General features: G+C 41.4%; 1 protein-coding gene across 3 annotated transcripts in view; it reads right to left on the bottom strand.

Annotated features, from left to right (window-relative positions):
* LOC122868657 (potassium channel subfamily T member 2) overlaps positions 1–21,945 on the bottom strand; it is a 41,681-nt gene that overhangs the window by 5,538 nt on the left and 14,198 nt on the right. For 2 of the 3 annotated variants that reach the window (XM_044180826.1, XM_044180827.1), the window contains 21 exons: positions 21,419–21,493; positions 21,094–21,177; positions 20,543–20,637; positions 19,686–19,866; positions 15,868–16,032; positions 12,116–12,252; positions 11,423–11,486; positions 9,982–10,090; positions 5,820–5,928; positions 5,603–5,659; positions 4,191–4,343; positions 3,852–4,105; positions 3,086–3,410; positions 2,886–2,991; positions 2,629–2,801; positions 2,036–2,107; positions 1,696–1,830; positions 1,453–1,564; positions 694–795; positions 502–585; positions 292–420 (listed from right to left, as the gene is read on the bottom strand). In XM_044180826.1, the coding sequence (XP_044036761.1) occupies positions 292–420; positions 502–585; positions 694–795; positions 1,453–1,564; positions 1,696–1,830; positions 2,036–2,107; positions 2,629–2,801; positions 2,886–2,991; positions 3,086–3,410; positions 3,852–4,105; positions 4,191–4,343; positions 5,603–5,659; positions 5,820–5,928; positions 9,982–10,090; positions 11,423–11,486; positions 12,116–12,252; positions 15,868–16,032; positions 19,686–19,866; positions 20,543–20,637; positions 21,094–21,177; positions 21,419–21,493 (2,721 nt within the window). The remainder of the gene's footprint in view (positions 1–291; positions 421–501; positions 586–693; positions 796–1,452; positions 1,565–1,695; positions 1,831–2,035; positions 2,108–2,628; positions 2,802–2,885; positions 2,992–3,085; positions 3,411–3,851; positions 4,106–4,190; positions 4,344–5,602; positions 5,660–5,819; positions 5,929–9,981; positions 10,091–11,422; positions 11,487–12,115; positions 12,253–15,867; positions 16,033–19,685; positions 19,867–20,542; positions 20,638–21,093; positions 21,178–21,418; positions 21,494–21,945) is intronic. The other variant, XM_044180829.1, reaches the window with a different exon arrangement.

Raw genomic sequence — 21,945 nt, 5'->3', positions numbered from 1 at the left:
GAGGAAATATTTAGAAAGATTTATGTATAATATTTTACAAGCAATTAAATTTAATTCTGGGGAATTGAATGAACCTTTTGACATCTCCTCTCTTTATATTTAGTTTTAAGTTTCTTTATCTTTTGAATTGTGGGATGTAATGAACATTGTGGCCTCTAGGAGCCACTAGCAGAGCTTTAAAGAGCTTTAGAGTTGAAGCTTAACGTCAGTATCTTGCTCAATTGTCCCAGCCAGTTCAGTGACTTTAACCAGTGGCTTTTGACCTCAAAACTAGTAGCAGTAGCAGCTGACCTCAGAGACTGGAAGCTTATGTGCCTCTGTCCGGTAGATGCCAATGGGAATGTCTCCATTGGAGGAGCACAGTTTCTGGTAGAGCCTGCCGTAGGTGCGGATCCACAGGTCGTCCTCTGTGATTTTCATCTAGAAAAGAAACAACGCAATAACCAACCTCAATTCAAACTTCACAGTCCAAACAAAAGCTGTTTGTTTTCGGCCACTTACAGCACAGAGGAAACCTGAGCCAGGCATGGAGTCTAAACCCAGTAGTAGCCTGGCGATGGAGATCATGTAGTCCTTCACAAATGACTGGCAGGAGAACACAGCAAATAAGTCAACAGAAATGGATCATATTTGGCATTTTGCCACATTGAGAAACAGGATTTTTGTTATTCAGTTATTCAGAGTTTGAAATACCTGGTAAAGGAGAGTGTCCAGCATGCTGACACTGAACACTTTCCCTGCAGCAAAGGGCAGGCGGAACATAAACACCAGGTTGGACCCCTTCTCCCTTTCCTTCTGCAGATCAAACACACACACACACACACACACACACACACACACACTTTTTTCTAAAATCATATTTATTTACAGTCAAGAATCCAGTCCAGCATGCACTGGGCTGAAAGCAATGTTAACACTCAGGGCTATGGACATTAATTCTCAAACTGACATTCATTCTCATGGCCAATCTCCACCAAAGGTCCCTCCTGCTGCAAGGCATCACTGCTAGAAATTTCAAAAACAGTTATCTCATAATAATGTTAATGCCTTTACTGATTTGTTGATAAATGTTATTGATGCCCAAGGGGGATATTCATTAGCTGCTACACAGAGAACTACATTAACAACAACAGAAATTTAAAAAGGCAAGCAACATTGGGGTGGAAAAACAAAAACCACAGCACTAAAATCAGTTAGAAATGTTCACTGCAAAATTTTACAATGGTTGTAACCAAAAATATGCAGCTTTTCATCAATACAAGGTAACATTAGCAGTGATTCAATGAATGTATTTCTAAAGACCACTGAGAATACTAAATAAAGGATGGCTTTCATAATGCAAAACAGTCTGCCACGTTTGTTCTCATTGGTTTTTCATTATGGCCTCTGAAGTCTGGGTTAAGGGAAATGAGAGAGAAAGGAAATGGGGGTTTGAAGGTATGAAGCTTTCACCTTTTCCAGTTTGGACAGAGCCAGAGAGTAGTGGTCTTTGACTTTGAACTGCATAAAGCGCATGTTGGCTGGGTGGGTGAGCTCCGTGATGATACTAAGAGCTGGGAACAGTCTGGGAGGAAGAAGCACAGAGACAGAGCAAGAATAATGGGTAAAAAAATAACAAGAATAATGAGTAAAAAACCTCAGCAGATAAGCTAAGCTAGTGTGTGAGATTGCAGAGTAAGGTTAGGCAAAGCAGACCTGAAGAGCGTCTGGACATTGACGATGGTCTTTGCATCAGCCATGTAGTCCTCCTCTGCAATCATGGAGCTCTCCTTGTCAACCACCACCATCGTGTCTGCGAAGGTCACTCCACATCGCAGCAAACTGTCCAGACTGTGGAGAGAGTGAGAGAGAAGGATGGGGGGGGGGCATGATAAAGAAGAATAAAATCTGTGTTCAAGGGCAGGAATAACAAATCAAAGAGTAAACTAAGTCCATTGAAAGGTGCAAAAGATGAAAAAAATATTAAAGAAATAGCAGAAAATGAAAAAGAGGAACATAAATAATGAAATCAGCCTGGAGCTTTGGTCTGTCTTACTTGTCAATGGAGCCCACTGTGTAGAACACCATGGGGAACCAACAGATTGCTTCAAGGAAGTCTGCTTCAGGTCTGAACCAATCAAAAAACAAATATACTTAAGATTCTCAACAGTAGAGATTTATGCATGCCATGATGAAGAGCTAACGTCCCCACAGAGGCAGAACCCCTTCACTCAGCCTGAGAAATATAACACAGCCAAACTGCCTGCAGAGAAAGCTGAAAATAACAGCACTACACTGGAGTGACTCAGCATTTTATTGCCTTTTTATTGGATTCCTCTCTCATTTGGCTGACTGTGTTTGTGTACCAGCCACAAAACACGACACATGATTGTGGAGCGCATTGTCCTGAAAGCATTCAGCATTTCACAAATCATGTTTACAGTGACCTTAAATAGCTCACTTTTTCTCCTGCACTGGCTATTTAAGGAGGAACCAATTTTACCATCCTGCGCAACCTAGATTTGTAGCTTAGCTGTCATGCTCACAGCAACAATTTGGGCAACACTAACATGTCACCTATTTCAGTTTGAATCTATGTTTACAAGCATAGGCACCGCATCACACCAAATAACGTAGATGTGTCCTTACATGCTCTCCAGCAGCAGCACAATGGGGTTGAGCTCCTTCCTGGGTCGGTAGTAGGCCCGTAGAGGCACAATGAAGTTGTACAGACCATTCCCTGCACTCTCCGCGGACACAATGATCAATTTGTTTTTGAAGCCGTAGGAGCGGGCATCCTCAAAAAGGGTGTGGTGACAAGCCTAGGAGAGAAGCATAGCGGCCATGGAGGATGATGGAAATGTGAACTTGTGAAATATTGATAGCAAGCCATTTAAATCACATACCTTGTCCATGCGCAGGCAGCAGAAAGGCATCTTTTCTTGAAGAAGGTGGCACAGCGTAGGCGAGCTGCCGATGTATGGAGAGTTCAGCGGGTATCCCTTCACCCATCTGTAGCACAAGCCCACACACAGTTACCTTCTGAACAAGTTTACACTTCAACATACCCATGAACAAAAATTCAAACAGCATTTTCATTGCTTACTCGCAGTGTCGACCCCACCAGTAGGCGCTCTCATCTCTGTCACTGTCCTCCTTGCCCTCTTCTCCTCCCTCGTCCTCTGACTGGTCTCCCAGCAGGTCAAAGGCGGGGTTGTTGACACCATCCACCAGCTCCAGGACAGGGGCGATGCTGTGCCGCCTCTCCTCGGCTGAGTCTCCCATGGCAGGCAGGGCCAAAGTGTTAGCGCCACCCATCTCTGTTCTGGAGCTGCTCCTGCTTCCTCTTCCGCTGCCTAGCCCAGTGCTCCCTGGGTCCTGGCCTTCTGGGCTGCTGTCACTGGAGTCCTGCAGGTCGATGGCTACTGTGCCTGAAACATACACACACAACCACAGTGATTATCAAGGCACAGATCAAGATTAAGGTTCAAACACTGTACGTGATGTGTTTGCCCAGATCTCTGATAATACATAATGTAGTGAGAGCACTGAAACCCTGTGAGCTGGACAGTTTTATTGTTGTCCACCAGGTGGTGTATTTGTAAAACCATAGTATCTGGCATTTCAGTTCATTTGGCAGTTGCTCTTATCATGTGTGACTTATAATCAGATACATGACAATTCCTCAGAAAAGTTATGAATATTTTTAATCACCCAGATAGGTTTCAAATGTGAGAAGTGCATAATTCGGACAGCTGTGACTGTCTAAGACAGTTTAATGACAGGCTTGCATGTTTGACCAACACAGAAACTGCAAATGGAAGGTCAGTGTAAATGTTACATAGTCTTTGTGCCGTGCCCATCTGACTGACCCATGCTGGCGATGATACTGTGGACAGGCAGGCGGGTGAGTCCATGGTAGATGGTTTGGTGCACTCCCCTGGCATTTCCTCCCATGCTGCCCCATGATGGCTCCCTCTGGCCCCTGACAAATGCTGAGTTCTCCTCTTTGGAGATATTGATGTAAAAGCATGTGTCAGAGGCCCCCATGATGTGGCAGGGACCAGGGTTCAGCAGGATGTTGGTGGTGTCCAATATGCGTACTCCGATCAAACATACTCCATACCTGCAGGCACACAGACAAGGTCACCTCTGAACAGTGCAGATTGGCGTGTGTTCTCATGTCTTGGCTTTTTCACGTTATGACTTACTTTTTGTGAGCATGAAAGGAGGCAAAGGTGAAACTCTTGCCCTGGTATTCCCCGAAGAATTTACTTTCCTCCAGGCGAATGTGATGCACCTCATTGGCTGAGCAGCGCCGGTAGGTTCGGTGCCATTGGTCCGCTGAACACGCACCGCCCTCCCTAAGACAAACAAATAGGATTGATTGGCCTGTAGGGAAAGACTGACCTGACCTGAACACGTAACACAAAGCATCCAGCTCAACACCAGGGCCTCATCAGAATATTTTCCACTCAGGGTTGCAGAGGTAACATCTCACATCTCTGTCAGAACTGCTGATAAATACTTCAATTAGCACATGGATGTATGGAAGGACACCCAGTCTGTCCGAACAATAGGTCCCAGATGTACACATTCACACAGTTAAGTGGACAACATTTTTCTCAAGGGGATATGGCTTTAGATGTGGATGCTAAAGAGGTGACAATAGGAATGTGGGTGGCCTGCGACAAAGCCTGCATTATATAAACAAGTGTTATAGCAAATTTGCAGTTTACAGGAACTAAGTGCAAGGCAGGGGAGGAGGAGGACAAATCCTAGTCATGTAGCATTGTCACAGCCAATAAACCAAATGGCATCGAGTCCAGATATAGAAGCATACTTTTGAAACACCCTGCTTTTGAATGTTGAACTCATCAGACACAAGCTATAGAGTATTTAAATTAGTCTTAACATAAAAATACGTGTATTTTCACATATAATCAAATACTTTGTCATTTTTAAGTTTTTTGCCTATGCATAATTGAAAAATAGGTCTATTGTACTGTATTGGTTCTTGTCTGATTTGAGTTGACTTTGACTTATTATTTTAGGAGTGATAGCAGGATTGTTTTTTGGGTGGATACCCTGTTATTCATGTTAAAATCACAGATTGTGGTTTTAAGATGACGGTCTGTCAACTCACCACCACAACAAAAAATCTTATTTACACTAGCACCATTTTAATCACTGGTATAGTTCTGCTACTTAATACCAAACAGTCACTTCAATCAGCAAGTGAAAGCTGTGAATGAACCACCTAACAAACTAGACTCATTCATATTTAATATTTTGCCTCTCTTGTATAGATTGAGTGTAAAACTTGACATGCTGTCTGCAGTTTACTGATGTCACATCCTCAGATTTCTGGGTATTTTAATTCAGATATTTCAAACCCATAAAACAAGCTGCCATTTTGAACATCAAAAATGAGCTATAATAATCATCATAAATTAATCTTCTAACCACAATTTCTAAATAACAAGCTTTTTTTCTCTTTACAAAATCTCCTCGCAGCAGCACAGCGTGCAAACTATGGAAGTTGACAGAGGATTTGAGTGAACATTGAGCACAAATGTGCCACAGAATTCCTGGGTGTGAATACAGATCAGATGGATCCTACCTGTTGAGGGCTTGAAAGGCTCCAACACGTTGCTTAAAGGCCTCTTGGGGTGCCGTTCTGAAAAAACAAAACAAAGTTGAGTGACAGTGAGGAGACAAGAAGCAGCTCACTTCTATTCATTACATCTACAGTATATTTGGCTATCAAGGCAATAAGACCGTACTGTGAAAAGTCTAATAGAAAGAGGAAGATAGAGAAAGAAAGCAAGGGAACTCACTGTCCTCTGGAGGAGTGGATCAATAGAGTGATGAGTGTTGAGGTACCAGGGCACACGCAGTTTAAAGCCAACATGGCGTACTTAAACTCTTCTTCACACACCACATGATCTGCAGACACAGGAAACAAGAGGGCAAAGTGACCAAGGTCACACATGCCTCGGCAAAACATAAACATTCACATTGTGTTCACTCTGAACCCACGAACCCTGCAGTGAATACAAATGTGCTGTCCCCTGCCTTGGTCAGTGTGGATGTGGGTGAGTAACAGAGAAAGTTGATGGTTTCAGTCCATTAATCCAGGTGTAACCGACCTAGGGGGGCCATACAGGTTTAAGATGATTTAAATCCTTTAAAGGGTCTATTCAACCTAATCACAAAAAAATCACAAATGATCTCACTTAACCCCTAGTGATATTTGGCCATACATATAGCACTTGTATCTGTTGGAGATATACATCTCTGTTTAGTTTAATTTATGGTAGCACCCGACACAAGAGAGTGAATAAAATTTCATTTGTGGTGCTAAAAGAAGGGCTAATCTATTTTTTTATATAAGCGATTGGGTCTATAAAATGTGAAACAAGAGAAAAATTCCCATCACGTTTCCAGCTGCCAAGGTGATGTCTCCAAATTGCTTGTTGTGTTCAACTAACTATCCAAAACTCCAAAATATTGAATTTATATTGATATAAAACAGGTGAAAGCAGCATATTTCCACATTTGAGAAGCTAGAACCAGCAAGTGTTCTGCATTTTTGCTTTGTATACAACTTAAATGGTAACTATCAAATTTGTTGTCAGTTAATTTTCTGCTAATCAGTTAATTGACTAAATGCTTCATCACTAGCTCAAAGAACTGAAAAATAACATTTGAAACACTCAATAGCAACATGTCTTTCTGGAAACAATATCCTGGTTACTCAGTATAATCCACAATGTGAACAGTTTTCAATAAATTCTCAATAAAAACTCATGTGTGTGCTCTGTGGCTCTTGCAAACACACACAATGTATCATGCATTTCATTTATTAGACTGTGTTAATGAGGCCCCAGCTTACCACTAAGAGACACAAGCGCACACACACAATTAAATATGTCACTATGTTATGTTGGAAAATATGTCACTTTGTCTAACACAAATGAGTCAAACAGACAGCAGTGTCAAAGATCCTCCATCATCCCCTTCCCCCTGCTTAGACACATTCCCTGTTTGCTGCCATGGGATCAATTTTAGGTCACAGCTGTGGCCCACTGCTCAGTTTTTGGGGGTGATCGGAAGACCTAGCAACAAGCCAATGATTCAGTGTCAGCCTTATTAAACCACCTTTCACTCACATTAACGAACGCTTACCGCAGCCCTGCCTGTTCGCCCACCAAACCAACCTGAACAAACACAGATGATAGTCCTCTCATTTACCTGTTGCTACACAGCCTCCTCTTTGAAAGGAAAAACCAATAGAGTGATTAATGTTTGTAGTAAGCCAATAAGTGAATCAGACCCAGGGAGCATCCATTTCCCCTGCTGTGTAATTCTTGATTGCATTACCTTCAGTGATGAGCACACAGGCATATTAGGGCTACCTTGTTTACCAACAATGTTGAGCTAGGTCCTAAAAGCACAGTATGTGCTCTGTATTAGGAAATAATTGGTGACAAGCGTCAAAGCCTGACATGAAGTATCAGACTCAATCAATTGCCAGTCTGAGTAACAGGAGGCCAGCTGCGATGTAAATGCAGTTTTTAATAAATTAGTCAGCTGAGCAGGTAAGAGACACAGCAATTAAAACTGCTGATTGTGGATCTTTTGTTGAAGTACCAATGTTCTTCTGGCTCAGAACAGTACGTCCTAATGCAGCTCACACACAAACACACAGTGTAGCCTCTTGCTGTTCAGTCTGGAAGATTTTACAGAGCAATGGCCATCTAAAGCCTGCAGAGAAAAAGACAAAGACATTGATGTTGTATCTATGGAGCAACAGCATTCATTACCGTTACACACACATTCCACTCTGTCTGTCTCTTACACATCAACACACACACATTCCTAACACCCAAATCACAGACAGAGTTGTCACACACCAAATGGAGTCTTGTTTTCCAATTTCCAGTGTTCTTCTTGAACCTCTCTTCACCACTGTGTTCCCTTCACTTCCCATGTTCTTCTCTGCTTACCCTTCACGACAGCCCTCCATCCTGCTCTCTATCCTTCAGGTGCCTGGACTCAGATCAGGAGAGAAACCAATTACAGACCCTGACACACTGTGCATACACACACACACACACACTCTCTCTCTCTCTCTCTCTCTCTCTCTCTCTCTCTCTCTCTCTCTCTCTCTCTTCTCCTTCTGTCGCCCTTGCTTAGAAGATCTGGGTTTTTGTACCCATCTCTTCAGACTGCATGTTGTTTTCTATCACAGACTGGTATTAAAGGTGTAATCCTGTGTGTGCAGATATGTGTGTGAAGATGTGGTTATTTGCACCCTCTGCAAGAGAGCAATTACAACCTGACCACAGGTCCGCCGGCTGAGCTAATTAAATCAGTAGCCCATTATGGTTTGTATGAGTGAGCTGCTATCAACGTTGTGCAGCTACAATGAGCCAAGCTCAGGAAGACGACTGGCTATTGTCGTTCAAAACATAAACTGGGGAGATAATCACTCGACGCTCTGTACCCTATTTTGTTTGGTTACTCAAACGCTTCAGGGTTTCCTGCCCTGCTGCAGCATCATACAGACAGATCTTTCCTAATGAATGCCAGGCTGTTATTAAGCTATTCCTGCGGCTCAAATTAAATCTTGTATCTCTTGCTCATTAATGCCTCCCACACTAGCACTTAGTGAGTATTTTCCAAGTGGTGTCAAAACATGGCATCTGTACTTACAGTAATGCCCATGTGACTGCATACTGATTTGACCTGAGGATTAGAGGGACATTATAGTCAGTCAAGTATGAACTTTGCTTTGTTCAAACTCTTGTGTTTTGCATGTTTAAAGGGGTACTTTACTTTTCACTGAAGTCCTCCAGGGAATTTGTTATTCAGCACTTAATGGCTGTTGTGTCCACAAGGGCATGGCTATTGGCTATTTCATAAGAAACAATATCATATTTTAAAATGAATGAGGAGGATATTTGAACATGTCCAACACTATGTCAATATAAGATAACAATCAAAACATACATGTTACAGCTGTCTGACTTCCAGCACAGGAGTGGGAGTTTCACCCCATAGGGCTAACTGATAATCATATAATATAGAGCGTGTGTTATCATGGATGAACATGAATTTATTTTTCTACCTGACAATTCCTGCCCCACTAATAACAAAGCCCTCAGTCTGACTGTGACAAAGGAGGATTGCCTGTGGGGAGAGCTCGTCTGCCCAAGCAGAACTCATCAAAAGAAGGGGATTTTCTTTGCCATGGTAGCAAAGTAAAACGTTAATCATTGATAGAGACAGCTGGGATGAGGGCGGCAAGCTAGAATTGAGTTTGAAATTCTCAGAGGCTGTAGGCAGAGAGATGTGTGAGAGAGAGGAAAGGGTGAGAAAGAGTTTGGTTCCTCTACTTTCATTCGCAGATGATTGACTGGCGTCTTGTCTTGTCTGAGCAGGAGAAGGGACGCTCTCCAAAAGGCAATGTAAAAACTCACAGAGACCCTCAAAGAGAGCTTATAGCCAAGCCGAGCCAATCTGTCCAGCGCTTCTTCAGAGCTGGGATGACAGAGATCTGTGCTGCTCCACAGGCATGCAGATAGAAAAGACCATTTTTAGGCTTACAAATGAAGCGGATCCACTCAGGTAGAAAATGGGACATGACTAATGACATACACTGGAAATTGTGCAGACAGGACAACTCTGTTGCCCATGTCATCACAATGCAACCCTGCAGAAGCAATATAAAAATGCTTAGCTAATGACCCATCTTTAAGTTGCTATGTATCATGACTGGTGACAACATGATTCCAGTCACAAACTGAGCAGAATCACCTGTCAAATTGGGCCAGGAAGATGTATTTTTATATTTTATTTAGTAGGTGTCATCCCATTATTTCCTGAATCCTGATGTAATCAAATAACAGTAGCTGCATCCAAACAGGACAGACCTCATCTTTAGCTGACACCTAAGTCACTGCCAGTGCATTTGATTTCACACTCCTTCCCCACCTGCAAATTTGACGTGAAACTTGTTCTCTGGCTTGAGAATCTGGACGTACAGGGGGCAATTTGGAGCAAAGTCTTTCACTGCCCAGGCTCGGAGGATGGTCTGATGATCCTGAGAAAATTGGAGATGGATCGGAGTGTGATGGATGAAGTGAAAACAAGGGAGAGAGAGAGGAAAAGTGCAACAGAGAGAGAAAGACAGGTAGAAATCAATCATTAGCAGCATCAGATTGCACAGACTGCACAGAGCAATTGAATGGTCCTCGCAACATTTCAGAGTAATGCAATTCTGACATCTTTCGATGGAGAAGTATTCAAGGCTGCACAGAACACGTAGCCATGAAGAGTGAACTGAGTAAAACTGGCCCTAAGATAGTTGTTGAAAATTCAGTCAAAGGAAAAACAAGACTAAGAGTTTACAGCCATATCTAGCGGCTCTGTGAGGCTGTACTTCGGGTTTTGAGCTAAAAATCTAATGTCAGCATGTTAACATGCTCACAGTGACAATGCTAACACACTGATGTTTGCTTACCATATTCACCATTTAGTGTGTTATATGCTAACATTTGCTAGTTAGCACAAAATACAAAGTACAGCTGAGGTTGATGGGGATGTCATTAGTTTTGAAGGTATTTGGTATTTGGTGCCAGAGGAAAAATGAAGGGGTCCCCAAAGTAATTACAATTCATCCTGAGGGGGACATGAATGTCTATACTACATTTCATAGTGATCCATCCAATAGTTGTTGAGACATTTAAGTCTGAAAAGCGATGGACCGACTGACATTACCTTAGTAGCACCATACCGCTAACATGGCTAGCAAGCGTTTAGTAAAAAAATCTCAGCTTAAAAATAATTACCTATCTCAGTTACCTTGCAACTCTAACACACCTGCGATACAGATTTGGTGGAGTGAGGGTTACTTGTCACTTCCATATTTTATCACACAGTTGTTTTGGTGTTTCCTGCTTAGAAAATTATAGGTAATTATAAAGTTAGATTTGTTTTGCATCTATTTTGACTCATATGTTCAATTCAGCTCTGGTTTACTGACATGACAAGTTAAGGAAGGCATGTGCTGCCAAATTATTCAGTGTGAACTCCAGACTGCAGATTAAACACTATCATGTTATGCACTGCTATATAACACCGCACCTATGAAGTTCAATGTTTTCTTTTGTTTTGCACATATGTCGGTGTATAGTATATTTTTCGTGTCAAGCCTGTGTTTCTATTACTCTCAGGTTCAGTTGTTTTTAATTGCAATTAAAAAAAGTTGCAATTTATGTTTAATGTAATGTTCTAAAAAAGCAGTTCACTCCAGTAAACTGTTAAAAGCAAGAAAAACAAAATTTTAAGACTTATTATCAGGCAAGAAGTCTTAATATGGATGTTTTGCAGTTTGAGGAGTCATGGCGATACAGGGAAGCAGTGAGGAACATACAGCAGCAATGCGGTCCACTTCAAACCGGTTGCTGAGGATAAAGCAGGCCTCAGCATCGTCCATCCTGCAGGCAGTTAGTAGAGCATGTGGCCATGGGAGTGAGAGATATAGATAAATAGAGAGAGGGAGAGAGAATTGGGGAAGTGATGAGGAGAGAAAGTGTTGTCATGTTATTGAGGGAGAGTACAAAAGAGAAAAAGCAGGACAAAAGAACAACAAACGAACCAATGTGTCTTTCAAGCCCACACCATTTATGGATGAGATAGTAGGAGGCGAGGAGACAGGGAGATTAAACAAACAGGCTGTTAACTCCTTTTCTTTCCTTGAGACAAAGCCAGCCTAAGGTGCTGCGGCTGTATTATCAGAAGCCAGGAGGTAAACAATAAGCAGTATGACTCAAACTGTAATTACAGCAGTTACTTCAAGGCTGTAGGTGCTTTAGGTATTAAGCATGAGCTCTGGCCTCTACATATGAGGCCTTTCATTTCAAGGTGTTTAAACTTAGGTCTGTTCTGCTTTTTTTTAGGGCTAGTTTGTTGCAGAATTATTTTGTGATAATAATGCTTCTAATGGATTTGTAGAGACAGATAATAGACAGTGGAGATATAAAACTAAATGCATGTATAAAATCAGATAGATGTTTTAATTATAAACTCTTCATTGTTGTTGTTGTTTTTGATCACAGTGACTCACTTGGCCCTCATCAGGTCTTGGTCTTTGAGGGCAGAACCCTGCAGATAGATGACTCTCTGGGCCCACAGAGGGACATGAAGGACCCTCCTAACCTGGACATCCATCTCTGCTGGGCAAAGGATCACGACATAGTGGTCCTACACACACACAAACATACACACACAATTTGTATTGTGGCTGAAGGTTTAACCACAAGCAAAACATCAGCAAGCAGTCTGCTGGATCAGGTGACTTTAGGCAGAGGCATATACTTCGCATTTAGTTTGTACTGTGTAAATATTCCACTGACTACATTCAATCTGCAATCCAGAGTTCCTAACTTTGGGGTTGGCATGCCATTTAGAATCGCTTAATATACAGACAGGACATTTCTTCAGTGTGTGAAGTGTCATGGTCAAAGTTTGTCATTTATTTTTGATTGGTTGCCAATCTTCAAGAGGGGGGTATAATATGAGAGGGGAGAGTTGAGATTGTGGATGCTTGAGAGTGGCGTACTGCAGAGGATAGCAAAGAGCAACTTTTCGTTGAGACCGTGATGGTCAATGAATGATAATCCTAAAGTGTTTTGGTTTAGATTATGCCTGTGTCTATTTGTTAACCTAAATGAATTGAAACTGACACCGACTTCAGTGCATGGTTGGCAACCCAAGAAGAGGACCGGAGAGGGCTGGCCCCAACCATGCAGTCAGGTTAGCGACACTGCGGAAGAGGAATGAAGGCACTGCGGAAAGCAGGTTGTGCTCACCGGGTGTCAGGTAAAGCCTTTTCTTGTTTTTGGCAATCAAGGCCTTCAGGGTATGTTATGGCCTGTATAGCTGATACAACCATAAGGCTTAGAGGTAATTAATTTCCTTAGACCTAAAAACAGATCATTTAAAATCCAGAACTACCTGTTACGAGACATAAAACATATTGATATTTGTTTGATTTCATTTAAAAGTGAGTATAAATATGTCATAATTTCTATATAATTTAAATTAGATCACCTCTTGCTCTTGAAAATAGAATACAAAAGATTTTCATCCTCAAAATGACATGACAACTTGATGGCTTTCAAAATGATAGACTCATACAATTAACCTTAATCCCTGCCATGACGAGATTATTTTATTGAGTGGGAAAGTACGTTGACCTTGGAAAGAGTTGTTTGATTAAATAAATCTTAACTCGAGGTCCACTTGCTAACTTCTTACAGTTTGTCACCTCTTAACCCCTGAACAGAGACAGGGGATACAATTCACTGCAGTACGACTACCTGCTATCACATGACCAAAGTTTCATACCTAGGTCACGTGATAACAACTGAGCCATCTCAATGACAAAGCTGATTTAACTCAACAGTAACTTGGCAGTGCAGCAAATAACACCTAATCTGAACCCGAACATAGAGGCCCCAGTCCTCTTCCATGTAAACTATAGGTTCGTCACACTTGCAGGAGTCAAGCAGTGTTTTTTGCAAACTGAACACCAACTTTCAGTCATTGGTCTAAATTTACAGGAAAGTGAATTATATTTATTTTGATTTCATGCAATAAAATCTGTAACACAACACTCTGTCTAGTAAACAAGCTTCTTGAGTCCATGTGACCTTCGTTTACAAGATCTGGACCACATCTAACAGAATAGTGAATTCACAAATTCACAAAACATTCAAATAAAAACAAGTAAATTAACTTTAACATGCAGGTTATTTCTATGAATTGCAACATCTATGAAGATTCTCATTTTTTCAGGTCATAATATTTTGCTAAGTAAGTCAAAGGTTATATTGATAACATTTTTATGTAGACAAATATTAAAAAAAAAATACATCCAGAGCTTTTAGAAAGGTGCGGAATGAAAGTATCACTTTTCCTAAAAAAATAAAAATAAAATATGATTGTGAATTAATAATTAAAAAAATTTTGATGGGTCCAAAATTAATGTTTTATCTCTGTGTGAGATGTCTGATGTTTGGTTCCTGCTTCTAACAAGGCCAATAGTATAACAACGTTGGTATCACATAGTATAGTTGCCAGTTAGTGTGGAAAAAATGGGACACTGATGTTAGCACCTATTAGCTATCTTAGCTTAATCGTCCAAAGAACAATAACCTATAAACAAGATGGTGTAGTCCCTCATTCGTCCAGGAGTGTTCCATCGTAGAAAAGGTTTCAGTCGTAGTCATCTGGACACTGTTTTCAGAATCAAGACGTTTTGGCTCCCATCCGGAAGTCATTCTCAATTGTGAAAATTGTCTGAGAGTTCTATGACTGAAACCTTTTCTATGAAATAACCCATAAAATTACAGTTCTGCATATTTAAACAAAATAAACAACAACTACCGGCAGTCATAGTCCTTAAAACCTTAACTAATGTGTTTTCACTGGTTAGATTGTCAAAATTTGAAAACTAACAGCTTCAGAATCCCTGAGGAACTATGTTAGCATTAGTGACGGTTGCGTTGCGTCCAGTTACCTAACATTATAGTTCCCTCAAACAATGTAACGTTATAACGAAGATGCATATCCGAGGGGAATTAGAAGTGGGCCAGGGTCCAACATAATTACGCAGGGCAACTTGATTGACCAGTCACTGGTCCATCCGGACCGGTGGCGCACTGGTCCGCTTATGAAAAGATGGTCGCTCTTCCTTAAGAATGGAGTGGACATGGGATCCAGATATATTACCAATGTGTGTATTATTAGACATTTCGCTGAGGTACTTGTGTCTAGCTAGCCATGTAGCCAGCTGCATTGAGCTCAACAGCTACAGTACTCACATTAATATAAAAATCTGAAAATACTGACATGATCATACAGTTGTCCTTTCTCCCTGTAGCCATTGTTGACTATATTAGGTCAACACTACTCGCTAGCTTACGTTAAATTTTACTGTAGCTGTCTGTGTAATGTTGAGCCCTGTGGGTTTTAATAGCATCCCTACTATGTACTGTACTCTTCGATTCGATTAAAATTTAAACATTTACCTATTGTCTTATAGTTTAAGGACGATTAAAATATCATTTTACGGTAAGTGTTGCAATATAGGGCCCCTATAATTATTAAATGATGGGGTCGGGGGGTTACCTAAAGCTAGCTAGCCATATCCTAAAGTTACCATAGATAACGTTATATGAAACACCACTGCACAAAGTAACCTAAATCTATAGCTAATGTATACCTATATGTTGATATATTAATTCATTACTCTATCACGAAAGATTCATCACTCACTCCACTCGACCATGAAATATGTAGGTTGTGCAACGAACTGGCAACCACTGAAATGGAATGGAAGGGGGAGTGTGTCATCTAGTGGCTGGATGTTATCAATGTTGTCAATAGCACCTTTAATGATCCCATCCAGACATGTTTAATACATAAAAGAATACTCTTTTGAATAATAATTTGTGTTGGTTATGGGTTTTCCACAAAAAAAGTTCAATTACCTGCTTAAAAAACTACATCTACTCCTTCTCCCTCATTGAAAATTCCAGATTCTATGTATATGCAAATATTATTGTGTAGTTTCCACATCACACTTATGTAAATTGCATACTGGACCACACACATGGATGCACCCTCAAGCAAACACACACACATCTGCTCCAACATGAATAAGACAGCAGTTTGACCTGTGCTATTGCAAAATTAATCCTCTGCTTTAACCTCTGTTGCTCAGGCTCCTGAAGAGGATTAAAGACAACAAACACAAACAAACACAAGACCCCCGAACATCCTCTTGTCCTACTTAAAACCATTTGGAGAGACCTGAAGTCGGGGGTGAGCGAAGAACTCATTGAGGAAGTCCATGAGGAGGTCGATCTTGAGACAGCTGACACACAGCACCACATGCTTCTCCGTCTGCGCCCTGTAGCGGCTGTAGTTCCCCCCGGACTTCTGCCGCTCCATCCACAGAAAGGCCAGCTGCTCGAACTAGATTCAGGACGACATCACATTCAACAAATGGAAATTGGATTAGGTTAGCTGGAATACAAGGAGGAACCAGGTGGTACATGAAAAGAAAACAATGACTTGTACTGTATAGTGTTTCAGTTTGATTAGGAAGAGTGTTTGGGGAATTAATAAAACTGGAGATTTGGTTCAGGATGGTGGCTGAATGGAACACGATATCAGAGATTAATAGGAGATGGTAGGTTATGGAAATAACTGTAGGCCTGAGCAAAATTGCACTGATTTTTTATTTTATTTGCTGGGGAGGGCCAGGTGGATAGATGGATGGTAGGAGTTTACAGATGAAGAGATGCAAGAAAGAGTCATAAAATTCAAGAGAGTCGTTTTTTTTACAGATTTCCACTGAAAAATACCCAGATATTTTACAGTAAGCACATTGGTTTAAACTTATTCAAAAAGCCGCTGATCACTGTAATTTGCAGTAAACAATGTCCTCCTGCAATGAGCAGGACATTTTTCAGTACTAGAAAATGCAGAAATGAATTTGCAAAAAACACAAATGAGCTTCTGATTATGCAATAGAGTGAGATTGATACAACTCTCATGTCTGTACAGTAAGTATGAAGCAACACCCTGCAGCTGGTTAGCTTAGCTTAGGAGAAAGACTGGAAAGAGGGGGAAGCAGCTAGCCTGGCTCTCTTGTGTATATAAGGAAAAAATCTTTATATACAGTCCAGAAGTTACTGGTCCTAACAAAGAAATAGTCTGGAACATAACACCTCATAAAATGGCCAGTTGTTGTTTTTGTTACCTTTGGACAGAGCTAGGCTAGTAGTTTCCCCCTGTTTCCAGTCTTTGTGCTAAGCTAAGCTAATTGGCTGCTGGCTATCTTTGGTATCTTCAAATTTACCATACAGGTGTGAGAGTGGTCATCTAACTTTCTGCCAGAAAGTGAATAAACACATTTCGTATTATACTTTAAACTACAGAGTGGTTTTGCTGCAAGTGGTATTTTTAAAATCAGATTTTAAACCAGATTTACGTGGCATTGATTTTTGAAGTTCTGGATTAATAATAAAATACCAATGAAAACAAAAATAATCAACTATAGCTATAAAATAGTTAACTATAGTTAAAATTTCAGTTAGTGGCAGAGGATTCTTATTCACTCTCTGAAGGCCCTTTGTTCGTACACCTGTCAACCTCATTGACACTGAAGGTAAAAATGTATCTTTATTTCCTCCCTTTCTGTTTTCCCTTTGTTGTTTTAACCGGTCCAGCAAGAACTGTTATGATGCAACTTTGCATCATCCTGTGTAAGTAGGAAAAGTGTTCTTCCCCAAAAATCCAAACAAGCCATTTCATAAAAAGTGGTGTTGAGACTTTTGTTGGTTTTAGCACACAAACTCACACACTCATTTCCAATTATGTTTTCCCCAAGAATCTTATTGTTTTAAGTGACATGAAGCCGATACTAAACAGGTAAAGAGCTGATGTACTGAACCCTCTGCCAGCTGTAATGGAGGTCCTCAGCTCTTGAGCAGCAACAGTTGCAATGAATGGCTGATAATGTTTCTGAACATACACCCCAGCCATGTCAACAAAATTCAATAGACACCATTCATTTGTGTGCTGTTTTTCCTTCTGGGAAGGAATCATTTTTGCCGCCATAAATGTGATAGATTTTGAGCTGAGATAATGTCAGCTTGTTAAAATTGGAGAACATCATCAGGCCACATGCATCCATACTACAATAGTTCCATTATTTGTGTACAACCAGTTCTCGATGGCACCAACTGTGGTAGATTTGTGACAACAACAACAATCAAGCCTCCATTTTAGAGTACTGTGATTATTTTCAAGGAAAGTATCCAAACTGATGAAATTGAATTAGAAACAAGAGGAATTACTGAAATGGTTGGCTTTTTATCTTATTTTCAAATCAATATCCTTTTAAGGCTCAAAATTACTCAAAATTACTTGTCAAGAGGTACATTTCCTGTTGTGGACAAGTACAGGAATATGCCAAATAATGAGGCCGCAATACGAAAAAGACTAGCTGAATCTTGATGTGCTCTGTGGCTCCCCTGTGCAGCCTGGAGACCCGACATGGCAGGACTCAGAGTCAGACAGACGGACACACACACACATACACACACACACACACACACTCCGGGTGGGGGTTGGGGTTGGGGCTAAGGGGGGTCAGTTTCTAAATGTCAAGGGGTATTTATGGATGAAAGATGGTGAGAGGAAAAGGGGAGGATGACATGGCATCCATATTGCTGATGCACGGATCGCCATTTCTTTATGAGTCGGCTCGTGCAAGTTCAGCGAAAGAGCCTTCATGCTCATGTCTTTCTTTTTTTATGAAGGCTTTAGTGAAGATATTTGCTACCACTTGGTCACAGCGGCTGGGAAAAAACAAAACAGTGAGAGTGTGTTCAATAGCCAGTTGATCAGGCATGCGTAGGATGCAGCCCTACACCTACTGTTTATGTGACACGATTAAAAAAAGAATAGCTATCAAAGATGTTCAGCGCCATCACAAAAGACATCCAATTTACAACAACACAAGAATGTCAGTAAAGTTATCAGTAGTGTGTGAGTTGGATGTCCTGCCCAAAGAGGCCCTCCTCTGATTGCAGGTACAGTAAACACACAGAGGAAATTCCTCCTATTAGCACTTTCACATCTTTTGGGAGACACACAGATACGCCAGCTACCTCAGGGATGAAAGGTTTACACAAATATGAGGAACAACCATTAGCATACAAAGCAACTGATACTTTTGTCAGGGTGTTTTTATCAGTCTGTGTACAAACAGTGTATCTGTGTGTGTGTGTGTGTGTGTGTGTGTGTGTGCAGCTAAACGACAGGAGAGGGATTTGGGGAATAGCGCGAGTAAGGAAGACACTCTCGCTGTTCTTTGAATAAAAATAGTGCTGTAAATCTACGTAGGATGCAATGAGTCATCACATTATTGTGCAAGGGGGGAAATACAAGAATTATTAGCCTTAACAGAGAAAACTTTACTGTAATGAGCTTACCAAAGAAAACTAATTCTTCTCTCTACTTAGAATCGCATTTGAAGACAGCTAGGTGAAGATTCTAAGTAGAGAGAAGAGTTGGTTTGAACGGGGTGTCAAGGAAGCCATTTTTGTGAAAAAAGAAAACCCCTCTTTGAACAGAAATGGTGGTCTGAGATTCAATCTGCCCAAAGTCTATCACAGTGTATTAGCTCCTTGGTCACGCCAATCACATGCATTAGCACACATGCTAATCAGGTACTTAACAGTGATGAGGTAGGTGCAGCCAGAAAACAATAGGCCTGATTACTGATTACTGGGCCATCATGGAAACAATTAGGTCAGTTTCAGGTGAAACTAGCTAATTAACAGATACTCAGGTATATTCCTTCCTGAGGGCATGGCTTATGTAACACAGAGTAGCTTAAATTTCTAGTTCCCGTCCCATTTTTTCACAATTGAGAATGACTTCCGGATGGGAGCCGAAACATCTTGATTCTGAAAACGGTGCCCAGATGACTACGACTGAAACCTTTTCTGTTACATAGTGATATCTTGTTTGTTGCATTGCATTCCATTAAAACTTTAGTACTGATTGCATCTATTTGTTTAGCTACTGTCTGTGATATCACCAATGTTCCTCACCTGGATGGGAAGAACAATGAGAGCAACAAAGATCATGATGACCACCAGGAGCTGCGAGGGCCAGATTTGGGGGGTGACATCTCCAAAACCAACCGTGGAGAAGGTGACCACGCAGAAGTAGAGCGAGTCGAACAGGGTCAGGTTGTTGCCCGCTCTTTCGAGGTGTTGGATACCGCAGATGCTGATGGAGGTCGGCAGGGTGGGAAAGATGTAGAAAGTAAGAAGAGGAGGTAAGCACCGCTGAGAAAGAGTCTTCACATGCTGGGTGTATAGTTGCCTGTGGGGGCCATTATACTTGGAGAGCTCTTTCACGCCTGTGCATATATGTGTGACTTTGTGTGTGTGGAGATGGGGGTGGATGCATACTTGAGCACCTTTGTGGGACATTGTATATTTGTGTATATAGGTGTGTGAGTGCAAGCTGCACATATTATTTTGTTCTTTAAGGGATAGATGAGTCAACAGACAATGTCAACCCTGAAATGGTCATAGAGTTTAATTCATGCTGTGTGTAGGATCTTCTGGATTAGTTCAGGCTTTCACACCAGATATGCAGCAAGCTGACACATCCTCCACTGCACTGAAGCAATCGCCAGTTGTCATTTAAGTGCACTATCTGACTCTCACAGATATCAATTACCTCTCTGCTCTCTGTCTTTTTCTCTCTTTCTCTAGCTCATTTTTTCTGCATGTATCACACTATTGCTTTGCGTCTCTTGTCCATCTCACCTTGTCCTCACCCTGTCCACATCTGTGACACCTTTCACATGCTGTCAAACCACAATTTAATGTCTCTCTTTCCACTCTTTTTTTTTTTGCCACCCTCTCAGTTCAGTGTCAGCAGCAAGGGTACCCACCACGTAAACATGAGACAGACCAGCGTGCTAATGAGTATCACCACCTGGTTAAACATGGCCGAGTGTGTCCGCTGGATCGCCCTGTGGAGATCATTCTGCAGAGAGACAGACACAGTTATGAGTTAATGTATGGAAACGACAACAGCCCAAGTGTTGCAGTGTAAAATGAGGATAAAATGCAGTTCATGGATGGTAGCAAAAAGTAAAAAAACAATAGATGAAATATGAAAATACACTAAAAATAGATGAAAATGCGAAGTGTTGAAATATATGGAGCATAGAGGGAGACAATTTATTAAAAAATGTGAAGCAAGCTTAGTTAGCTGGATGTCATATGACAGATGGAGGCAGAGAATGTGAAAAGCTTCAATACTAAGCCCAAGGTGAAAGTTGAAATGTTTTGCGACTGATTTACCTTCATGTCAAAAAAAGCTGGTGAGCTGAAATGGCAGAGACAGAGACGGGCAATCGCATGCCAACAAAATAACATAACAGAGATGTTGAGATGAAAGTAATGGAAAAATTTGATAGGGAGATAGTGCTTCACTCACTATCATGTTCTCCAAAGCGTGTTTGGCCAGCCAGCAATTGAGAAATACAGGGATGAAGAGATTTCTGAAGGAGGGCAAAATCACCTGTGAAGAAGAGAAAGCTTCAGTCTGCTTGGCTCTCTGTCTTATCACTTTTTTTCATATGTTGTGTACAATCACAGGATCTTTTGCAAAGAAAGGTGTCGTGTGAGCATGCGCCTGTTGTGATATCCTTTCTGTATTGCTGTAGCAGGTATTAAAGGTGTGATGTGTGTTCAAGAAGGGAGGATGGGACTGAGGTGCTTGAGTGCTGCCAGTGCTCAGTAATGCATATCCTTCCACTCACAGTGATCATGAAGGGAATGGCGCTGATCATCTCCAGAATGAAGGGGACACGTAATACTTGCTCCCAAACGTTGCCCTGGAAACACAAACCACACATAGGGGTCAGGAAACTCCATTGTCATGGCGACCTTGGGGGATTACCACATATCAGGCCCGATTGTGAAGAGTGGAAGGGGACAAATTGACCAGCTTTTGCACCATAGAATAGATTGGGATGTATAAGGGTTATACAACTCCCTTGTGCTCTTTCCTTTAAGCTTTGCTGTTCAATTAATATGTCAGCCATGGCTGTGTGTGCCACCTGCATATGGCTGACCTGAATCTGACTAGTGTAGGTGGACAGGCACAGGGTATGTCCACAGGAATCAGTCAGCTCTAAATGCTAAGGCCTCTAGCCTCCAGAGTAATCTACAGAGTGAGCCCTTTATAGGCTTACAGTGTCAAGTACATCAAAGGCAGGGCAACCCGTTGATGGATCGGCCCCCAACTACAGCAACACAGGGACCTCCCCGAAAGTCTTTCTGATGT

The sequence above is a fragment of the Siniperca chuatsi genome, linkage group LG21 (assembly GCF_020085105.1).
Source record: "Siniperca chuatsi isolate FFG_IHB_CAS linkage group LG21, ASM2008510v1, whole genome shotgun sequence".
In the NCBI taxonomy this organism is placed as follows: Eukaryota; Metazoa; Chordata; class Actinopteri; order Centrarchiformes; family Sinipercidae; genus Siniperca; species Siniperca chuatsi.
This window is presented reverse-complemented; position numbering and strand designations above follow the sequence as displayed.